Here is a 22790-nt window from a genome sequence, read left to right on the forward strand (position 1 = left end):
TGATTTTCATATCTTTTTATATTGTAATTTTTAGTTCCTAGTGATGTGAAGAATACGATGTACACAAAATATTACATTAATGCCATTTAGAGCGCTGTATCAAAACATCTAAGAGGGAGTCACGATTCGTACTCCCCACAGGATGTGGAACGAACACACTTTTTGTTTTTATTGTTCAAGTGTCAAGACGAAGAAACAACTTTGTTCAAATCCTTTGCTTCATTTCAAGTTTATGACAGTTCAATATCGATAAGGAAGACAGAATAAAGATCTCCGTTATGTTTTGTATAATTCTTTTGTGTAATAACTGTTCTAGTTAATTACAGCTATCCTGATTAGCTTATTGCTTGATAGGGTGTAAGTGGGCCGTACGTCAGATCCGACGGATAAGGTATTCGGCGTGACCGTGCCAACTTTTTGCCATTTCCCGCTATCGTCTGACATCACCTGTCATTGAGCTAATTAAATTAAAACATGTGAGCATCAACAAAAAGTAATTATGCGCGAGTTTAAAAGGGAATGATTAACAAGCTGACAAGCAGCCAATTAACAACAAATATTTTTATTAGACGCCATGTTAATTGTAAAGTCACAGCTGTCAATCTAGGCGATAAGAAATGTAACCGTAATTAAACGGTGATATTTTTTAACAAAGCGGATCTTGATGTGTAGAATTTAATTTTTAATTTTGCATATTTACTTACCAATTAATGTAAGTTATTAAATCTGTTTACATTGAGAACCATAACTTGAAGTGTAAAAGGCAATTACTAGTTTTATCCATGTTTTTGGCATTATTAAATGAATTTGCTTATAATAAACATCAATCAAAACGTATGAAAAAATTGCTTCATACATTTTGATAGTTAGAACATATATCAAAGACGTATAAGGTAAGACTAGGTACCCTGTCTTAGATCGATAGGGCGAACAGGGTCGTAGGCTTGACTCGACCGGCTGGTATGACGCACGCAACGGTACACGATCAGGCTCATTGAGGCGCCTGCTAACGTTTAAATCGCCAAGGGAATGGTGCAAATGTACAGGAATCAAAGGGAAGGAAATGTTTATAGCTTTATGTCACGCATACAGTTATTTAGTCCCTTTTCAAACTAGGAGGTTATGAACATTTGTTTAAGAAAACTGTAGAGAATATTAGATAGAGAAATATATAAAAGGTTTAATGAGAAATCCATGAGATGTTATTTATCTTCTTCTTAAGCCGAAAGTTCGATTTAACGGAAATGGCTTTAGTGCAGTAATTTTAGGGCACATAACTCGTTATTGTAGGTATATAAATCAAGTTATCGAAGTTATCAAGCTTTAGTTGCATGCGTGACCGGAAATGACCTCGTCTTATTGAACGAATTTAATAATTTTTCTTTAAATGTGTATTACGACAGTCAATCAACCATAATAAAAGTGTCTTATACTATTTTCTGCCTTGAAAATCATTTTCATATTAATCAGAAAATTATCTTCTATTAGTTTTTCTATGCGATATTTTTTGGAGTAGTTATATATATCAGTATCCTAAAATCGACCACAATAGATATTGTTGAACCAACAATGTTCTATAATTAGAATAGCATGCTAATATTAGATGTTCTTCAACAAAAAAGCGTAGTTCGACATCCGTTAGAAGTTACGAGCATAGCTCACGTCTATCGCAAACTATCGTACCGTTCTTGACGCTATCGACGTAAGAATCGTAAATTGGATAACATTCTTAAATGAAAAAAAAAATCCAATTGAATCTTGAAAAAATGTTCCTCCTTTACGTAACCATAATTGGATGCGGTCATTGACATAAAGTTTGCCGGAACATTTACAACATTTTTACGCGTTAGAAAAAAGCATCAAGAATCACTTTCGAGTCTAGATTACAATGGGATTTCTTTTAAAGAAAAAAAACTAACAATTGTAATCAACATTTGACGTCTTTATCGTGGAAGTTTTTCTTTAGTTTTAAAAAAAAATTGGTTTATAAATAGTAACCAATATTACTTGCTCGTTCATATCGTATTCCTAAATGAATGTAGAGTAGGTATCTTTAAGAATGTTTACTCGAACGTTTTTTTTATCTTTCTTCTTCATAAACAGAAAATCTTTGGTTTAATTTGTTTTGTACCTATTTTGGATATTATTTGACATCGTGGGCAGAGGCAGACTACTTGAGTCGTCTGAAACCAAGTGCAAACAGATCGAAAACACGGAAAGCTGCTATCGAGAAAGTTGCACGAATTTCATACGATGTCGTAACACAAATCGTGAGGTGGACAATAAAATTTAATAATATTGTGCATGTCTTAAAATGCATTAACGAAGTAAGACTTATTTCCGACAACTCAGACTGACTTCCTCTAAATACTTCCTGTCCGATAGTTTAAAAACAATTGAAGAATGAATCTAATGTGGTTTCATTTGTTTTATACATGTTAATTTCCTCACGCCGACAAGAGGATTGCAATAAAAACATCGACACATGCTCTGAGAGTAATTGAACGCCCTTCGCGCCCTGTGTTCCCTAATTGCACGGTCGGAGATTCCCACGCACCGCTGTAGATCTAACTACGTCTTGAAAGTTTTAAGGTACTAGTGTAAATATAGCTCATGTGTATACATAATTTATTAATTTATATGTACATGATAATCGTCGATAAGGAGAAATATTTTTGTTAGCTCCGTTTTCGTTTAACATCTTGGGTTAATTATCATTATGATTAATACTAGCTTCCGCCCGCAACTCCGTTCGTGTGGTATAAAAAAAACAAAAGTGAGTAGCCTATGTGTTCTCCTAGATTACCCACTACATCTATACCTTTCATGATAATCCGTTCATCCGTTTTGCCTACAAACTCTCATCTGATCTTTCGTATTTATAATATTAGTATAATTATAGTTTATCTTACTTCAAGTTAACATACTTTCTAGTGTAGTAATAGTAATACGTTACGCTTGTTCAAGTAAATTTTAAATCGGTGTTCTTTCGTTGTTATTGCATTGTCGAGCGATTTGATTAATCTTAAGAAGGCTATGAATAGGAAGTATGTGAACTAGAGCTCGTAATTGGACGCACCCAAGCGGCGCTAGTAATTGATACAGCTAGATAGCGGTTCCTTACCGGCAAATACTAAATACGCCCTTTAATGCATATGCCGTATCCATATTTCGCGGTCACGTTTGTACGTTAACATTGTATTACAATTGCAGTTACCGCCTCCAAAGTTTTACACTCTTGGGCGTTCATGCCATCTTACTATAGAATGCATGTTGCAATACATACAGTTAACGGAAACGATGCTTATCTCGTTTCTATCGGACGCTAAAGCTCGTATGCGAGATGTTTAATTATCACTTATTGCGGATAAATTATAGATGGTTACAAATTATGGTCTACATAATTACAGATAGCTTAATTTGTTGCGTCGATTTAAGTAAATATTTTTTCCGTGATCAAAATGAGGTCAAAACTAACTAATTGGTAACCATTATTTAGTCTAGATTATGCATATAAGTTATTGGCAACTAAAACATTTTATATTTAGGCTTATTTGTCTTTACGTAGATCTTCTTCTTTTAATTTTTGTGATCTTTACGAGTATAACAAGAATTTAGCCAATATTAGTACCTCCATATTCTTGAACATTGTAACTTTATGTTTTTACTAGCTGTTCCCGTGCGGCTTCATCCGCATGCAATTATGAAATTTTTATTTTATATACATTCTTCAAATTATCAATAGCAAATATCAAAATGACATGACATGACAAACCATGGTACTCTTGCTTCCTTGATGTTGGCAGCAATGGTCTTTTTCCCACATTAGGGTTTTTATCCAAAATACTTACCCCCTAAGTTTAATGGCGTGAAATATATAGCCTAAAACGTGACGCAAGTGTAGGGCTTTTTATTAAAAATATAATTATTCAAAAATATGCTGTAATTGCTGACATCTTAGGCAACAAAGAAGTGTGTGTTTACGCTTTATTATAATAGTATAGATGTAATAAAATGTATTATTATTGTAATACTGTCGACTTCACTTTCACAATACTAGTCGTGTATTTTAGTAATAACATTAATCATCCTTGAACACTTATTTATCTAACGACAGGTGCTTGTCGTTTCTAGACAAATTACTCATTTCTTGTGTAAAATTAAATCTCAAGTATTTTGATTAAAATGTGATTTAAACAAGCTCTAGTAAGAAATGGATTGAAATGTACGAGTATTAAGAGTTTGTAAATTTCGCACGTAAACATATCTACTATATTATTGTAATATGTAATAATGCTTCCACTGGCAAATCGTTTTTTTTTTTTTAAAATGAGAGAGATGTTTAAGTTTTGGCAAATCTGGATTTAGCGACGAGTTTTTTTTTGCTAGTAAAATTATGTATCTATGCAAACCACAAATACTAATCAAATATCAGTTGAAACAAATTGAATTTAATTGATTTCTGATGTGTTTCGTTAGTGCGTATTAGGGATTTTATATTATACGCAGGTCAGAGGTAACAAATCGAAGGCTAAGGTCAAAGTCAAACGTAACCTTTTCCACGGAGACTTCTGTATTCGACCTTTATGACTTTCTCGGAAAATATACAACAAGAGTGTTTTCTTGGAAACAACTTATACGAAAAACATGTTTTTTTTTAATTATGTATGTTTTATGTACAAAACGGACCAATGTCTATTACATTTAACAATGAAAAATATTAAAGATGATTTATGAAAATCTCTTTAGAGTAAGTTGATACGTTAATAAGTCGTTATTTTTACTTACAGCTGCAGATTAGTTTAAAATAAAAAAAGTATTATTAAATAAACAAAAAAAAAAAGAAATCTTACCAATAAAATGTTTACAACGATGAAGCATTGTAAGTACAACAAAAAGCTCGGGTGTATTGACATCGTTCACGATAGGCACATAAACTATTGGGGTTGGTTTGTTTTTATAGTGTTGAAATACGCGCGATCTCTACGCCGTAACTGGAGTGTAGAATTAACACGTCACACGACCGTCCGCAATGGCTAAGCCCGCCAAACTGAAGATGCAAAGCACCGTGAGAGCTTCGCGAACCGTCTTTGAATGGCCCTCACTCCACCCAGAGGGAGAAACGCAGGCTCCCCCTAGCAGGGGAAACGTCAACCGCCTAGTTTACTAAGAAAAGTTATTTGCTCCGATCGTCGCACTGAGATTCGTCGTAATAGAAATCGAAACCGATTTGTGTCGTTTTTACAGGATTGTTGAGAGGATTTAAAAATGATTCGATTTGATAGCTTCGGAATTGAATGTATCTTTTCGAGGTATGTTTTATTTATTTTAGATGTTTCTATTTTTTATAAATACTTTAGAAATTGAAATTGAAAATATGAATCATCGTGTACACTAAAATATATATTCACTTTGAATCAAAGGCCTTGAATTTAAACATTTTTAAATTCATTAATTGTTGAAAATCAATGAAGCGTATCGATTTTAATTGGCTTTTATATTCAGCGTTGAAAAAAACTAAAAAGTGTGTATTCAGTGTATAGCAATATTTTTTGGAGCTTAATTGGACTACTTTGTTTACTCTGAAACCACAAACGAAGTTTTTTTTTCGTACAAAAGTTTATTTTACTCTAGCTGCGTAAACGATCTTACCACACAGATAATGCAAAACTATTACTAGTCATACTAATTTATGTTTGTGAAAAAATTACATTAAAAGAGGTATCGAGAAATATTTGAAGTAAGTCGGACGGCGGGAATAGAAGGTTCAGTGGCTTTTTATAAAAAAATGCACCTAACATGAAATACGTCTGAATATGATAAATATTCAGGGTGAACAAACCTTGTATTATTCTTTTATACACAATAGTGTAATAATTTTAGATAACTTGAACAATTAAAACGGATTAATTTGACGTTATGAAACTAAACAAAAACATCTAAAATACAAACGTTTGAAAACGCCGACAAGAGAATAAAGCAGCATTTTTAATTCGCGGTTAAAAATTACATGTCTTTATGTATATTATGCGAAAATTTTGATCCTTAATTTGTCGTATATTTGCATATTTTGTAGGAATTATAGCAGCTTGGTTTGGACTATCGGTTTTGTCAATTTTAACATGCATATTTAATTCAGTCGACACTAAACAGGTTATAGATATAAAAACGTCTTTCCCATTTAAAAAAAAAATATAATCAAATTACATTAAAATAATGCTATCTACGCAATTCTTTTACCTTTAAGACGCTACTTAATTGGACCATATCGATGTAAATATGACATTTTCTATTGTGAAATTTCAGCAGTTACTCTCTTTGTTTTCTCAGTAAATCAACACAGATGAAATTGCCAGTTTTATATTATAAAATTTAATTTTTGACTTAATTTTTACGGCCGGTCATCTGGTTACTGCCAACCGTACCTAGTAGAGATTCTGTGTAAATGTATTTTCATACATTTACGCAGTATGCAAAACATGACACGAGTTAAGTAGACTTTCGACTTAAGACTTTAGACATTTTATAAGATAAAAAAAGTGCAAACAGTCATGCGATTTGGATGTGCGAATAGAATAAGTTTTCAAATCTACAATTTGGTCATAGCAATTTAAAAACATTTTTAAAACCGTGAATTGTATTTGTAAAACGAACTACAAATCATTAGATGACGTAAATGACTTTTCAAAATTTTGAAAAGTCACCAATCATAGGATTATCGTACTCTTATCAATATACTCGTCGAGTTTCCAAAAGAATATAGTCGTAATATCGACGTTTATGAGGTGATTTTAATATTTATAGTAGGTATTCCATCTTTTAGCAAATATGTTTTGAATTATTATAATGCATTACATTACACAACACCCTAGGTTACCAAATCAAGATTTAATTACATTCTAAATTCCTCGCAACTTCGTCGCAATTACTCACTAATAAATTACCCTTTTTGACAGCGAAAGACTTTTTAAAATCAACCCAATAGTTTTTGAGTTATTTCAATACATACAAAAAACAACTATTTCCTCTTTATTATTAAAACTTATTAATTTTTATGTTTTACGTAAACAATGTGACGAATCCTCACAATGGTTGTTTTGATATTATAGCAGGCGCTAAATAAACTGCCTTTTTTATTTCCGTGTAACATGTTTTTAACAGATATTTAAAAGATTTATATACTATGTATAGTTTAAAGTTCCTAACTATTTATGAATAATGACACAGTTATTTGCATTTCATTGAACAAACAATAACTTTGTGTGTGTATACATAGGTATTTAAGTTTAAAATATAACTGTATAACAACTTAACCACATTAATGTGAACCTATGAAATGTAAACACATACAAGTATATTATAGATTTTATTTTTATAACGATTATCATTGTCTTATTGTTTATTGGAGACAATAACGCAACAATAAAGTTTTTTCTTACATACAGTTCTTATAACTTAATGATGTTTGAGATGTTTTAACACATAACTATGACCTCACGTGAATGGTATTTATTTATAAAAGTACATTAATTATTTAGACATAAATGTTCTGAATTCATATCCATTGAGCATAGACAAGAGAAAAATAGTGTGGACTAGCTGTTACCCACAACTTTGTTCACGCAATATTAAGATAAAAATACCCTATAATAAGCCCGTCTATGTCAGCTACCCTTCAGTGAAAGTCCCGTCGAAATCGGTCCAGCCGTTTAGGAGATAACCCGGAACAAACGCGGCTTGCGGACAGACAGAAAAAAAATTCTAATGTGATTTTCGCTACCAGCAACACAAATACATCATTTTCCAGAAATCTGGAATTTTTCTTTTGACATGTATTACAAAAAGGCACTTCAATTTTATTAAATAAATGATAGATAGTCGTAAACGATTTTTATAACTAGACACCATATTATGATGCGTTCGTAATTTCAAAAAAATATTATTGAATCTACCTTTTACAAATTCCAATATAATCTAACGGACAATAGATAAAATAGAAATAGAACCTGTAGATGGGCGCCGACTGGTCGTATGTACCTATTTCCACTGCTGCAGCCGCGGCAAATGAAAGCTGAAAACTCGTGGCTAGCTGCTATTTGTAAATAAACTCTAAGAATAGTAGCAAGGAATATTTACCCCCATTTTTCACTTACTACTGATTTTGTAGTACATTCAATGACTACCTTATAGTATACGATGGTACCACTTTTTAGGAATAATAGTTCGTAGTGTTTTGAACTAAAAAGTATTGTTATATAATAATTACTAGCTTTCGATCCGTGGAATAAAAAAAAAGAGAGTAGCATATGTGTTCTCCCAGATTATCCTCTACAACTATGCCAAATTCCATCGAGATCCGTTCAGCCTACAAACTTTACCAAACATCCATCCAAACTTTCGCATTTATAATATTAGTAAAATTTTGTTGCTTTTTATTACGTCAGATTCGGTCGACCGAATTCACCTCACCAGTAACAACTACTGTTTATCAATGCGGTGAGTGAATATCAATTTAAAACGACCTTGTGTTAACCAATGCGATAGTACTGATTACACGGCACCTCGCTGATACACAAACATAGTAATGTTATCTAACCACTCAAATATGTTTACTTTAAAAAACACACGCAAATAAATGTATGCATGGAAAAGAAAGTGTCATGTGGTACGAAGTTGTTTTTGGCAATTTTTAATTTAATATTTACTGTCTTTAGATAGTGTTTTGACTTGAAGTTAAAGAGAAATAAAAAGAAACACTGAGTATCGTTTATTAATACTTTTTATAAATAAATGCCATAAAATAAAAATCCCTCAATATCCTTGCACCATACATTGATTAAATATATTAAGTAAAAAAAATGTATTCATAAATTACTTTTGTGACATATCAGTCATTTCCCCAGACTTTTCTTCAGGTTTTCAGCCAATTTGTCCATAAATTCGAAGGTTTCGCAATAATCGGCTCTCTTCACATTGTTCATACCCTTGATGCATATAGCAAGATCCTTTGTCATTACTCCAGATTCAATTGTATTGATACATACACTTTCCAATGTTTCCGCAAACTTCTTTAGTTCATCATTGTTATCAAGCTTGGCTCTGTGCAACAGACCTCTCGTCCAAGCAAATATAGACGCAATCGGATTGGTCGAGGTCTCCTTGCCTTGCTGGTAGAAGCGATAATGTCTAGTTACAGTACCATGGGCTGCTTCAGCTTCCACAGTTTTACCATCCGGACATATCAGAACCGATGTCATCAGACCCAAAGAACCATAGCCCTGAGCAACCGAATCAGACTGGACATCTCCATCATAATTCTTGCAGGCCCATACAAATCCACCTTCAGACTTCATAGCATAAGCAACCATGTCATCAATAAGCCTGTGTTCATACCAAATACCAGCAGCCTCAAATTGTGCCTTGTACTCATTATCATAAATTTCTTGGAAGATATCCTTGAAACGACCATCATACTTTTTGAGAATAGTGTTCTTAGTACTCAGGTACAGAGGGTATTTCCTCTCTAAAGCATATTTAAATGAAGAGTGAGCAAAGTCAACAATTGAGGCATCAGTATTGAACATTCCAAGTGCAACACCAGCACCCTTGAAATCATTGACCACATGCTTAATGGGTTCCCCAGAAGGAGGAGTCCAGATAAGCTCCAGTTTACCTACTCCAGGAACAACAAAGTCTGTCGCTTTGTATTGATCAGCGTGTGCATGACGACCGATAATAATTGGTTTCTCCCAACCAGTTACAAGACGAGGGATGTTCTTACATATAATAGCTTCCCTGAAAACAGTTCCACCGAGAATGTTCCTGATTGTTCCGTTCGGGCTTTTCCACATTTTCTTTAGCTTAAACTCCTCAACCCTATTTTCATCAGGGGTAATTGTTGCACATTTGATACCAACATTATATTTTTTAATCGCATTGGCACAATCAATGGTAACTTGGTCTTCAGTCTTGTCACGGTATTCAATACCTAAGTCATAGGTATGTAATTCTATGTCTAAAAAGGGCAAAATCAGTTTGTCCTTGATAAGATCCCAAATGATTCTTGTCATCTCATCTCCAAGCACATCAACAACTGGTCCAGCCTTGATTTTAGACATGTTGGAATCTGTAAGAAAAACATATTTTAATTTCAAATGAATTACAATTTATATTGTTTCATTGAATTCAAAAGTATCTATCAAAGGTAAAGGAAAAACAACAGCTTTGGTACTTTGTACTGTTAGTTTTTTGTTTTATTCTCATATTTCCCTATCCAAATAAAATGTTCAATAGTTTCAAATAACAAGCAAGTAAAGAATGAGACATAATAAAACTTAGGCATATTATGATAATTTTTGAATACATTAGAGGTCAAAGTCGACACTTTTGTTAAAGCAAAACAACCTTGGTGGTAAGCATGTACCGACAATAGAGTTTTTAGTTAGTTATTGAATCTTCTATTTGAATGTTTACTGTTTTGTTTTGATAATATCTCACATAATAAATAGAAGCTATAACAAGATCAATGACCCATTTAGTTATCTCAAAAGTGACAACTGCAGAGTGTCAGATGTCATCATAATAATGATGTAACAGTATGCAAAACATTATTTATAAACCTTACTAATATTATAAATGTGAAAGTTTGGATGGATGGACGGTTGTTAAAGTTTGTTACCTAGACGGCTGAATGGATCTCTATGAAATTTGGCGCAGATCTAGAACTGGAAGAACACAAAGGCTGCTTACTTTTCTTATTTTTTAATTTCATGCGGATTGAGCCGCGGGCGAAAGCTAGTATAAAATTACAAGTACCTCAATTATTGTTGTATAGTACAAGAGTTAGAACAAATTAAGAAAATACAGGAGCAAAATATAACAGGCAAATTATTGTGAGTATGATTATGACTAATACACTGTATGTATTGTACCTTATTTAAATACCTTGTTTAAACTAGGTAATAATTCTCTAATTCTTGTAATAATTACAGAATATGCACGAAGTTTAGGAGTAATGTACATTTAGTTATTGTTTCTGATAATAGAATTAGTAATAATATACAGTAAAACTACCATAATAATGGTAATACATCATGATGATGAAAATGATGTTATGGTCAATGATAACAAGGATAAATGCAATAAGATTTTTTTACATATAACATGTTATTCAAGTCCAAATATTATAACTGTATGTTTTTTAAAAGGCAATAATATTGTGCAAATAAGGCACTGGTTTTTTATTTACGAACAACTTATCTGATAAAGATTTTTAGTTAATTCACCATTAGATGATTAAAATAATGACAGTGATGTTTTAGTTTTAACTAAATCTTGTCAAACTTGTTTGTGGTACAAAGTTCAAAGTTTTAACTTAACATTTTTGTTAAACCAGAAATCGTGATGTGACAAAGTTAATATCGGAATACATTTTTATGAAAGTAATATGATGTTATAAAATCTTAACTATTTCTATATTTTTAATACTATATACATTTGACAATTTCTATAGAACAACGAAAAAGTAGTAAATTGGTAAGTACATATTTATATAATTAATTTGAATCTTTTAACCTAACAAAATTAGGCTAAAAATATCGTACTTTATTGAATTGTATTTACCTATTAATAAACCGCGTCACCACTTCTAAAACCACTGTAGTAAAGTAATTGATAGAGTTGAAATTTATTTTAAATGCAAATCAAATGAATGAATGACTATGCTAGACGTATATGATGACAGTGACAGACCTATTTCTAATGTGCATAAAACATATCGATAAATTTATGTTTTACAGCAATATATTACATTTTGATCATTTTAAAAGTCGTAATACATCATTCGATAAATAATTTTTCGACGTAAATTTTTTTTTTAAATAGTCGAACTTTCATTTACATGGCTACTTCAAGTAATTAAAATTAATTTTATACTTATTCCACATTTTAACAATTACGATGTACGTAACAATACAGACAGTATTACCTAATACGAACGGTATACATAACTAACCAGGTACGTTAAATGAACAGTTGGTTACTTTTGTTCGAAGTACTTGAAAAATTATCGACATTAATACACATAGGTACATCTCTATTACATGGTGAACGAATAGAACTGAATGATTAAATGCACTGACATTGATTAATTTTCTGTCACTTTTCACTTTTCCTTCAATTTGGTTTTTATTTTGCAGGAGGTGTTTCCGTTTTATCATATTTTTTACTATACTTGGCAAATTATTTGAGGCAAGCATAAGATAACGCGGAGCACGAACACTGTAAACTGTTAATTCAAACCTTTTTACTTATAAAACACAACTCTGTTTTTACTTCTTTTAATTGACACTTATATATTCGACGTCTGTCTCGCTATAAAATAAAATGTCTTTAAAATTAATTTTAACTATCGTTTAATTTAAATCCACAACATAAACTATATAACAAGCCAAAGAAATGGATACATGTTAACTACTCCATTTTGTGCCATAAGTTCCAAATGATAAGTGTGAACTAAGAGATGTTGACTTAACTTGTTTTGTCACGGTTTGATGTCGTTTTGTTATTACAATTTTTGAAATGTCTGTATTGGTACTGAAATCTTCATTGTAGTTTCAGTAGATTTTGGTAGTCTTCGGTAAATCAACTAAAACGTCATTAACATCATGAGCTATTTTATCTATGGTGCTATGGACTATGGTCGTTGTTTCTGAAAAGCTGATTGACTTGAAAATTGTATCGAAGGTTGAAAAATTACCTTTTACTTATTTTGATATGTTGTGAATTAAATAACAGTTTGATGGTATGGGAAATTGTATAAAAACATGAAACACATTATGGTTTATTGAAAATTAAAGTTAAAATAGCTTAGTATTGTAACTTTATGTTACTAATTCGAAATGGTGATTCAGAAGACTTGGAGTAATGTTGATGTAGCAAATAATGCTATTCCAACAGAAAATCAGCCAGCTACTTCATGGAACTTTCAAGCTCCTGTTAAAGGATTAACTAATCGTGCAAACTCAACAAGTAATATGCAAACGGTACTATTGATTATTATATTCGTAAGTTTTAGAAGAACAGTTTACTGTTTACTTCAATAATATCATTTTTCTTTTTCAGAAACAACCAATAACTCGACAGATAGCTATAAATACCTTAGCCACAATGCACAGGCGCTTTAGCCTTCCTGGTCCTGTGCAGCCACATTCGAGGCCGATTGCCGAGTTTCGTGCCAGTGCTAATAAATCATTAGATATGCTTCGTCAAACAATACAGTCAGCTGTTACAAGAGAGATTGACCAAGTCATCAAAAAGTACTTAGAGGTAGGTACTAAAAGGACAACTATGAATACAATTTATGTAAACGAAATTAAAAACTCTTACCACCAACATTGTCTCTTTAGTTGTTCTTTTGTTTTCGATCTTTTTGGCAAGTAACCAGGCATTTGTTTTTTAATGATATGAAAATTTTCATTACTTAATTTGTTGCAGAAATTTTTTGTCCCTGCTGTCAACAATATTAGATTAAATTTGGGTGATGAATCTGTTAGTGAAGATCAAGTAAGTATTTTGAAATGAAAAAAATGAATGTCATATAGCTTTTTCCTGCCACTTTGTCCATAGGGAATTAACTCTAGTAATGGAATAAGATACTCAGTTATGTGGTTATCTGAGGCCAAAATTGTTTTGAATCAGTTGGGTATTTGAGTTCATATCTAACATACAAAGTGTTTTCTCTATTTAAAATAAAATATAGGTGTAGATATCAAAAAGGATAGTGCTCCTAATCAACTCAGATTTTACTTAGAAAACTCTATTTTTTTCTATATACAATTTATCTCTATGGAAAATTAATAATATTATTTATTTTCTACTTTTCTAGGTAAGAGCAGTATGTCGGGCAATGCTAGATGCAACCAGATTGTTGTACACCACACCGTCGCGTCCTACAACCACAACTAATGATATGTGTGAAAGTACCAATGAGACAGCTGAAAGATTTACTAAGCAAACTGTAAGAAAATTTGATATTTATACATGTTACAGAACTTTAAAACCAGACAATTGTAACTGGTATGGTAGGACAAAGGCCATTATTAGGCATAAAGTAATAAAATGCCATCACTTAAACTGAACATTTTCTTTGGACTTAACAATCCAATATTTAACTTGTATTAGGTTTTTTAATGTAATTTGTATTTCAGTTACAGAATCAATTACAAAGTAAAAGAAAAGAGCAAGATGCGGAATCAGAATTGAATAATAAATGTAAAAAGATTAAACAAGAACAAACAGTTGAGAATGCTGTATCTCCCCTGTCCGCCCAATCAATAAGAGATCCAGAGAAGTGGAATCCTGCTAGATTAACTCAAGATACACTATTTATAATGGGATCTCATGCTCATAAGGTAATTTTACTAATATTATGGATGTGAAAGTTTAGTTGGATGGATGTCAGAGTTTGTAGCCTAAACTGGGGAATAGATAATCATGAAATTTGTCATAGATATACAGGATAGTCTGGAAAAACACAATGGCTACTTATTTTTGTTTTTTGTAATGAAATGTAGCAATGGAATAAATGCACATTACATGATAACAACTCTAGGCATTTCTTAAAAATGTTATTAGTATTGTTTTCATGTTTTTAAGGTTTTGGGACTGGGTAATGCAAGAGGGCGACTATACACCAGACATTCAGGCTTGCTCAGATACCCTGCCGATACTCTAGACAAGGAATGGATAGCCAGTCACAACCTAGTCAATGCTGTCGGAGGAAAGACTTATATAATGGTAAGTATAATTAAAATTTAATGTATGAATATAATATATTACTAAGTATTGATTTTATTGGTATTGTTTCAGGTTTTAGAAGATATTGAAGAACTTGCAACCAGTGATACTTATAAGCATAACTCTTTGCCTATGCTCGGTGAATTAACAGGATTTAAAGTGCCACCATTTATGTTGAGAAAGATAAAAGCATATGTATTAAAGAAAATGCTAAGTGACGAAATTGGCAATGCGGATAGTCCTCAACCATCAACAAGTGCAACAAATCAGGAAGATAAATACAAAGTGGATGATATAAAATTGGAGTGTCATGATAATTTTGATAGCAGTAATTTTAATGCCAGTCAGTATATGACTAATCCAGATACTGGCAGAGAGTATGCTGATGTATCGAATATGCTTAAAGAAGATACAGATTTTGCAGATATCAAAGTAGAGGATATGGATGATATAAAAGTTGATGGTTTCAAAGTTGATGATTTGGATGCGATAAAAGTTGATACAATCAAAGTCGAAGATATTGATGTTAGTGATATTAAAGTTGAAAATATCGATGATATAAATGTTGAAGGGATAAAAGTTGAGGATATAAAATTGGAAAATGAAGATGCATTTTCTCTTTGTAAACAAACAGATGATGTGCAGAATCATTTAGTTGATGGTTTGCTTGAAGCTGACATAGAGTTTTTGAGTCGTAATTTAGGGAACATCGAAAGTGACGCGGATGCAAGGAAGACGATCGAGAAATTAACAGGAGCAAACCCAGATACAATCACTTTGGTGGGAGATGAATTTGATTTAGGAACAACACTCAACACAGATAATGTATGAATGAATAATGAATACTTTAATATTTTGTATTAACATATACAATTTGTTTTTAAATATTTGCATTTCAGATATCCAATATTTATTATATAAGTGACCAATATGTAATGATAAATAATTTGTTATTGTCACCTGTAGCTTTACTACTGGGATTATTTGGAGCGAGAGCCTCTGCAAGGACGATTTCTTGAAAACAAGACAGATAAGAAATATTTAGAATTAAAGGCGACTAACTTCTAGTGCTATTTCTTATCACTATTTTACTGTCATTCATAACTTATAAGATAAAACAGCCGGAGCTGGTTTTAGCATTACCGGCGCCTAATTGCAATACAAACTTACATAAAAAATAGGCACCCGTAACTCCCTTTTACCTGTGACACCCCTTTACGACGCTCTGGGTTAAAACAGTCAAATAGTCTTTGTAACATGGATCTTTGTTTCAGTTTGAGGGTAGTCAGAACACGAAGTGTATCACAGTGGCATCGACCACCAGTGGCATGGTGCACAGCGTGCCCGTGGCGCACCTCGCCGCGCCCGCCACGCTGCACTACTACAGCGCTGCACCGCACCGCCCCGCGCCACGCGCCGCCACACGCGCCACCACACGCGTCGCCACACGCGGCCCGCATGCCACACTCACCATACAGACCATACCCACCATACCCGCCATACCGGCTTCCACTTCACAGATGATTCGAGGGTAAGCAATTTTTAATAATTTCTATCTGATATGAAATGCACTTTAGCATGTTTTTATTTATTTTTTATCTTAAGCACATGGTAACTTGTGTAATAAGGTACAGTTTCATGTTTTATTAATAAAAAAATTTGGACTGTATCACATTGGCTTTTATACTCTTAATTAGATAAAGAAAACAAAATCTGATAATTAAACATGTGTGTTAGCCATATATTATTTAGGGCCTGTCCCACCTAATTGTAAAGTCTGATAACAATCCAATGTGTAAAATATGAGATGGAGAAACGGATTTTGTTACTTTATCTGACAGTGACGTCATTTTTAAGCTATCTGACCCTTTATAAGCCAGTGGTGAGTCAGGCCCTTAGTATGCAATTTTACATTCTTGCAGATTACCAATAAGCACGAAGTCAGGAACAATCAGCACAGTCATGTCTCAAGGTACTGCTGGCACTATCATTGGCTTCGGTACTCGGGCATCAAACTCAGTCCTCAGTACGCCAACGCAGTACATCAATGTGACGACGAAATCCTTCCCGACTGGGAACATTCTTCACAATGCGATCGTTTCAAGAAACATCGTGAACAGAAACAACACAAGTGTCTCTTTCACCGCAGTTCGTACACCAACCCATACAGCAACGTCAAAAATAAGTTCAGTGTTAACAAGTTCAAGTGATTTTGATACCATATCCACTAAAGATATGATAGAAAATGCAACCAGTTCTTCGGTAATGTTAAAAAAAGTGCTAACGCTTGGTAGTTCCGGGGTGAGTAAATCTTTCATGATGCATAACACACAGAAAGTTCTGTCTACTGGTTTCGCGACTGGCTCGACCCCACCACCGAATGTAACTATAGTAAGTTCCGGAACAAGTGGAGGTATTCTAAATAATAACCTCGGTTCCCCTAATATAGTATGTCCCACATCTGGCAATTTAAGTGCAACTCATGCCACATTATCAGCATTATTGGCTTCAAATGCTGAAAACGCTCAATGCACACAAAACTGACAATTATATTATATCTCAGATAAATTAAATTGATCTCATTTGTAATGTTTTATAAGCTTGCAGTGTTACATAGCTGATCTTATCTAAGGGCCTATGCCACAATTTTACTACTGATAACTACTGTATCTGACAGTGATATCATTTTTAACCTATCTGAACCTCTATCAGTCAGTTGTGGAACAGGCCCTTAATCTTTTCGAATATCTTAGGTGTTAGTAGTATGGTAAATCATATTGAAGACTGACCAGAAATATAAAACCCCTTGCAATATTGCAAAACATATGCAATTAATTTCTTTGCATATATTAGAAACAGTAATAGCGAAAGCAAGTAACCTTGGGGTATATACTCTTGGTTAGACTTTAGTAAGAATTTAGTATTCTTCATATTATAAACTAGTACAAAGACAAGAAAGAAGTCTCTAATTGCTTAGTACATCTTGATGGTTGTATTTGTGTCAAATTAAATATAATTAACCATATATTAAGATCTCAGACTTTGTTTTAAGCATTGACATTAGCAAGTATAGAAATGAGTCTATTTGTGATTTATCTGAGACCTTTAGGTTATTATCTACCTCTTTTGTTACTTGACTGATAAACTTTTGATAATCAATGATTTAAAATCTATCAGTGTCACCTTTGTTTTGTTTCCTGTATATTTCTTATTGCCATGAATCACCCTATACTATAAAAAGATCATTTTACTAATGTTAAAATTAGTAAAAAATCGGATATTGTATTATCCCAATATTAAGTTTAGACATTATTTAGATATATGTGTGTTTTAATTATTTGGCCGCTGATTATGGACCTCAACATCAACAAAAATGTATTTGAAATACAAGGCCTTTAATGTTGTTGTTTTTATTGTTTTCTTTATATTAGAAAATAATGTCTGGAACTGACATTGGTGACACCTTTGTATTAAATACGAGTAGTATACTCTTTCCTATATGAGATTACGGTTGTGTTTCTTATGCCAGGGTAAGTTTGTGACTGCATTAAATCAGTATTATTTACTTGATATATTTTTCTAAGTATTTTATTCGAAATATTCTAATATTGATTTTTTATCTTTTTAATATTGCTTGAATTTTAATGTTTCAATGTAGTATTTAAAATGTAGTAGAAATGTAAGTCAAAAAGTAGTTTTTCGTTTTATGATAAGAGTTACTCCTTAAAATTACTTCATGTTGGTAGGAAACTTTTAAATCTCGTAGGAATAGTATTAAATTAATTGTTGAAAAGGTTTTCCGACAGTTTGTCTGTGTAATGGGTTAATTTTGGTATTTGAAATAGTTAATATTCTACAATTGAGTGAGATAATTTTAAGCATGTCATTGCATTTACATATGTAATAAGTAATTGACTGTTATTTAATGCATTTTTCTAATCTTTCTTAGAGTTTCTTGACTCTTCATTTTAACATTTGGAACTTATCCAAAGTCGAATTAGCTGATTTAATGTGTTTATATTGTTTTTTTTTTTTAATTTATTTTGCCTTGGCCATAATTTTACTAAATTGTTTTCAGTATTACTAGCTTTAAAGACTTAATTACTAAGATTAAAATTGTCGCTTAATACCTCTGATGTTTAGATTCTCATTTAGATAGCATATATGTTAATATCAACTCAGCTGTCATATTTGAATGAAAAAAAAAATGTATTGATGGATTTGTTACCAGAGACATAAAACAATTTTTATTGAGTTACAAATGCTAGGACACATTTGAAAAAAATGAATAAATTGACGGGGTTGATTACATATTTATAAAATGTAATACTTGTAATAACATATTGTTACTAAGTCATTTTGCGTCACTTTCTTATTTATTTAACATATTTATAATGTTAATTTCATGCAAATATGACCGCGAATTGGTAATGTCCATTTAAATATACATCCTTAAAGATATTCCAAAGGCGACGGATTATTTCCTTGTATTATTTTTTTATAAGTAAATTCGTGCACAAAAACATAAGGCTTGGGTCTGATGACGTCAACATTTGTAAAAAATATATTTTTCATGAATTATTTTACATTAATTTATTATTATTTAAATTGTAGCAAATATAAGTTGTTTGTTTTAAATTTGAAACCTGGACTATTTTGTGTAGAGAATTGTGATCCTAAAGGAGATTGGGTTTGATGTTATTGTGCACGGGTTGTATTGAAGTACAAAAACTGACTGTTATACATTACTATAAGATTACTATTTATTGTGTTTAGCTTTTTAAGTGTTTTGTGCAGTATGAAATGGATATTTTAAATTCATTGCTTGTTATTTAGTGAGGCAATGCTTTCTATGGCTTTAATTTATATATTGATAAGATATTTGAATGATAGATTTATGGTAAAGTAATGTATGGATATGGATGGAGTGTGTGATTGAAATATATTTAATAATGCAATACCTTTTTAGCTTTACGCGTCGCTTACGTGCAATGTTGATAACTACATTTATATTTATGAAAAAGGCTGTGCTTTTTGTTGTTTTGTTTTGAAGCTTTATTATTAGAATGTATTTGTGTTTTTAAGGGCATATCTGAATCCAATGACGTCACGGCCGTTATATTACAATACAAAATATGCGGTAAAATTATGTTATAAACAAGACTGACGAGGGTACTGTGTGTAATTTAAAGCGAAACTTGTTTGAAGTCTTTTACGTTTAAGTATATTTTTCTGTAACTGGAACACCGCAAAAAAAGGTGGCTGTACTTAACGTATGTTGGTAAAAACGGGTGTTAAGTCACAGTGACGTCACATTCCATGAAAGAGTACCATGTTATTGTACACTCATTGTTCATAAGTTGAAACGTTCAAGGCTGAACTATCTGTACTGTTTTTGTTATATTTTATTATTGTATGGCTTTAAAATTGAAATCTTAATAATTTTGTTTTCGTGTTTTTTTATACAAAACTGTCATTATTGTTGTTTTTATGCTGTTTTGTGCTTTAAATAAATTGAGGTTTTTATTCATTTGTTTATTTTATTTTTGTATGCGAAATAATTAAGAATATGATATAATCTTCTAGATCATTATAAATCCAAATTAATTATTTCTGATGAATCCTCCCATAATAATTAAAACAAAAAAATTCTTAACTTTGCATTAGTTGGTCGAACAAATAGTTTTAAGAGAATAGATTTAAAGCAGGAGCGCAGTTTTAAACTATCGCACAACTGTTATATGATTGTCGATTGTTTTGCAGCCAATTCAACTGTTTAGTTGTATACCTCGAGTAGTGTGCGCACCTCTATAGAAGTTAATAAGAAACAAAGCGGAACTAAACAGTTGTGCCATAGTTTACTAAAGGGTGTGCGCGCTCTTAATATTTGACAGATTATATAGATAAGTATCGCGACAGTGTTCCTACAGAAGCATAAACACTGCCGCCTATTTTAATACGAACATATTAAAACAAAGTTTTTTAGGACTTATCGTTTCAGCTAGTTTAGAAGTGGTCTGGCAAAGATTTATATATTTTTCTGTGATTTCTCTTTGTTTATCGCTTCTGCCTTTAATTTACATTTATGTTATATACATTTTGTTCTTGTGGGTCTGACTGTACCACTGTTGAACGTAGCGACTATTATCGAAACAAATAAAATTGTAAAATGTCCAAAGTTTGGTTCTAAATCCAGATAAATCTAAATAGTTACCTTTGTCGGTAATTTATAGTCGTTATATGTAACTTTTTTTTAGATTTGTGTGATGATAAACGTTGAATTTGCTTCGCTTTACAAAGCGAATAAAGTTACGGTTAAAAGATTTATTTTAAGCGCCTGGTGACATATAAAAGCAATCTAACAGTACATGTTTCAACTCGTATCCGAACAGGTTCTATTTGGAAAATGGAACGTGTGAATTTAGCTTTACCAAATGCGATCCCGTCGAGCTCTCTCTTAAATAGTTAACTAACTACTATTATAGAAGCCTGGCAGAAATGAATGCCTAATTATTTTATAAAGGTTCTATAAAAGATAAAGGCGGTTAGATGCTGAAAACTGGAATTTTCATCTGTTGCCTTTTGATATGTTTAATTGCATTTAAAATGTCCCATCACTCAGTCAATATGTTTATTCTAAATCACGTTTATCTGTTATTTGCATAATTAATATGTCTGCTTGTTGCACAGTTTACCGCAGTTATTGCGTTAACGTGTTTTTTTCTGTGTCCCTGCCAAGGGTTAGTCAACCACGAATTCAAATCTTTGGTTGGACTCATTCCAACCTGATGTCTTGAATCTGAAGTAAGTAAAAGTTTTTTATGCTATTAAAGCTTCTTACGAACTAGAAAAAGCTTTTGTACCTTGTATTTATTTTTAGTCTTCACTTCTTGTCTGCAGACGTTTTTTGACCTGTAGGGTTTGGATGATTTAATTATTCTAAGAAGCTAACTCCCTTATACTAATTTATTAAATGCATTATATCCAATGACATGTGTGATTATTCCCGCATATCAGTAGCAATTAGTACATAGTAATGTGATTGGTTACGGCTGGTATGCGGCGATTTGACAATCTCGGATCAAATCTCGATATCGGAATTTTGAGCGACCAATGTGCAAATTGAGTTCATATTACACATGTTATAAAATTGTATTAAATAAAATCGCCGAGGAAAAAGAAACTAATTCTTCGGCTATGGTAAAATTGAAATAACGTCAAATGTAAACAAACAAAACGATGTTACTGAGTAAAATTTAAATCTATGATCTCAGATTGTTTTTAAAAATTATCAATGCTGATAAATCAATCTGTGTAAAAGAGAATATTGTCTGTTACCAACATACACATAATATGCTTGTTCCATGTACTGTCGACATTTTTCAAATTCTTGTTCTTACATTTTAAATTAGGCAATAAATGTAATGAAAATGAATAGTGCTTCTTTAATTTTTTTCCTTGTTTTCATCGAACTTTGTTAATATGTAATGTGATAATATTATCCTATACATACTAAAATGTACAACGTATAGTTATTGATTTCATGTAGCAAAGTTGTTGTTATTGTTGAAAATGTATCGCGTATCGTTTATTTTCAGTGGCGCGTAGATGTCTGGCGTAGAAGTTTCGTAGCCGGCGCTACGCGCTGCCTCCTCGTGACGTCATGTGTTTTCCTCCTACACCTATTTCGCAATGTTGGCTCGCTTTGCCGTCATTCGGTCATTATCTCTGTTTACGACATAGAAACTCGACATCACGTCGGACAGAAAGTCTCTAACGATGTATTAGTTTGTCAATATTGCGTCAAAGATGCGACTTCGGTTAGTGTAGAACTCGGATCATCTAAAAGTTTTCTAAAATGTTCTACACTTTGGCTGATTAAAGGGAGGAACCTAAATAGTTGAGATGCTCCGAATTCGAACTGTTAATTACGAGTATTTGTTTTAAACTTTGGAAAGATGTTTGTATGAGTGGGGGGTGGCGGCCGCATGGGT

General features: G+C 32.2%; 3 protein-coding genes across 5 annotated transcripts in view; 1 reads left to right on the forward strand and 2 right to left on the reverse strand.

Moving 5' to 3' along the window:
* LOC106109481 overlaps nucleotides 1-5076 on the reverse strand; it is a 28229-nt gene extending 23153 nt beyond the window's left edge. The window contains exon 1 of the mRNA XM_013290993.1: nucleotides 4854-5076. Within this exon, the coding sequence (XP_013146447.1) occupies nucleotides 4854-4916 (63 nt within the window). The 5' untranslated portion in view covers nucleotides 4917-5076. The remainder of the gene's footprint in view (nucleotides 1-4853) is intronic.
* A 3685-nt stretch (nucleotides 5077-8761) lies between these two features.
* On the reverse strand, nucleotides 8762-12329 carry LOC106109380 (isocitrate dehydrogenase [NADP] cytoplasmic). 3 transcript variants are annotated; one of them, XM_013290858.1, is made up of 2 exons: nucleotides 12141-12329; nucleotides 8762-10126 (listed from the first exon to the last, which is right to left on the reverse strand). In XM_013290858.1, exon 2 carries the CDS (start codon nucleotides 10116-10118, stop codon nucleotides 8892-8894), a length of 1227 nt encoding a protein of 408 aa, XP_013146312.1. In that variant the 5' UTR covers nucleotides 10119-10126; nucleotides 12141-12329; the 3' UTR covers nucleotides 8762-8891. The 3 variants fall into 3 exon arrangements, with proteins under 3 accessions (XP_013146312.1, XP_013146310.1, XP_013146311.1); XM_013290856.1 differs by lacking the exon at nucleotides 12141-12329 and adding an exon at nucleotides 12014-12089; XM_013290857.1 differs by lacking the exon at nucleotides 12141-12329 and adding an exon at nucleotides 11623-11730.
* Nucleotides 12330-12710: 381 nt separating this feature from the next.
* On the forward strand, nucleotides 12711-19062 carry LOC106109379. Its single transcript, XM_013290855.1, has 9 exons — nucleotides 12711-13043; nucleotides 13123-13326; nucleotides 13495-13563; nucleotides 13886-14017; nucleotides 14208-14411; nucleotides 14656-14796; nucleotides 14869-15621; nucleotides 16071-16327; nucleotides 16719-19062. The coding sequence occupies exons 1-9, from the start codon at nucleotides 12900-12902 to the stop codon at nucleotides 17338-17340; spliced, it is 2526 nt and encodes an 841-aa protein (XP_013146309.1). The 5' UTR covers nucleotides 12711-12899; the 3' UTR covers nucleotides 17341-19062.
* The last annotated feature ends 3728 nt before the right edge of the window (nucleotides 19063-22790 follow it).

The sequence above is a fragment of the Papilio polytes genome, unplaced genomic scaffold (genome assembly GCF_000836215.1).
Source record: "Papilio polytes unplaced genomic scaffold, Ppol_1.0 DF821289.1, whole genome shotgun sequence".
Classification (NCBI taxonomy): Eukaryota; Metazoa; Arthropoda; class Insecta; order Lepidoptera; family Papilionidae; genus Papilio; species Papilio polytes.

What these genes read in the sequence shown, in the direction of transcription:
- LOC106109380 (XM_013290856.1), bottom strand. Translation starts at nt 12,074, where the DNA reads ATGTCGATAATTTTTCAAGTACTTCGAACAAAAGTAACCAACTGTTCA. An exon ending in CTGTTCATTTAACGTACCTG is followed by an intron (nt 10,127 to 12,013) that starts GTTAGTTATGTA and finishes TTTTTCTTACAG; the next exon opens with ATTCCAACATGTCTAAAATC.
- LOC106109379 (XM_013290855.1), top strand. Translation starts at nt 12,900, where the DNA reads ATGGTGATTCAGAAGACTTGGAGTAATGTTGATGTAGCAAATAATGCT. An exon ending in AATCTGTTAGTGAAGATCAA is followed by an intron (nt 13,564 to 13,885) that starts GTAAGTATTTTG and finishes CTACTTTTCTAG; the next exon opens with GTAAGAGCAGTATGTCGGGC. An exon ending in AAAGATTTACTAAGCAAACT is followed by an intron (nt 14,018 to 14,207) that starts GTAAGAAAATTT and finishes TTTGTATTTCAG; the next exon opens with TTACAGAATCAATTACAAAG.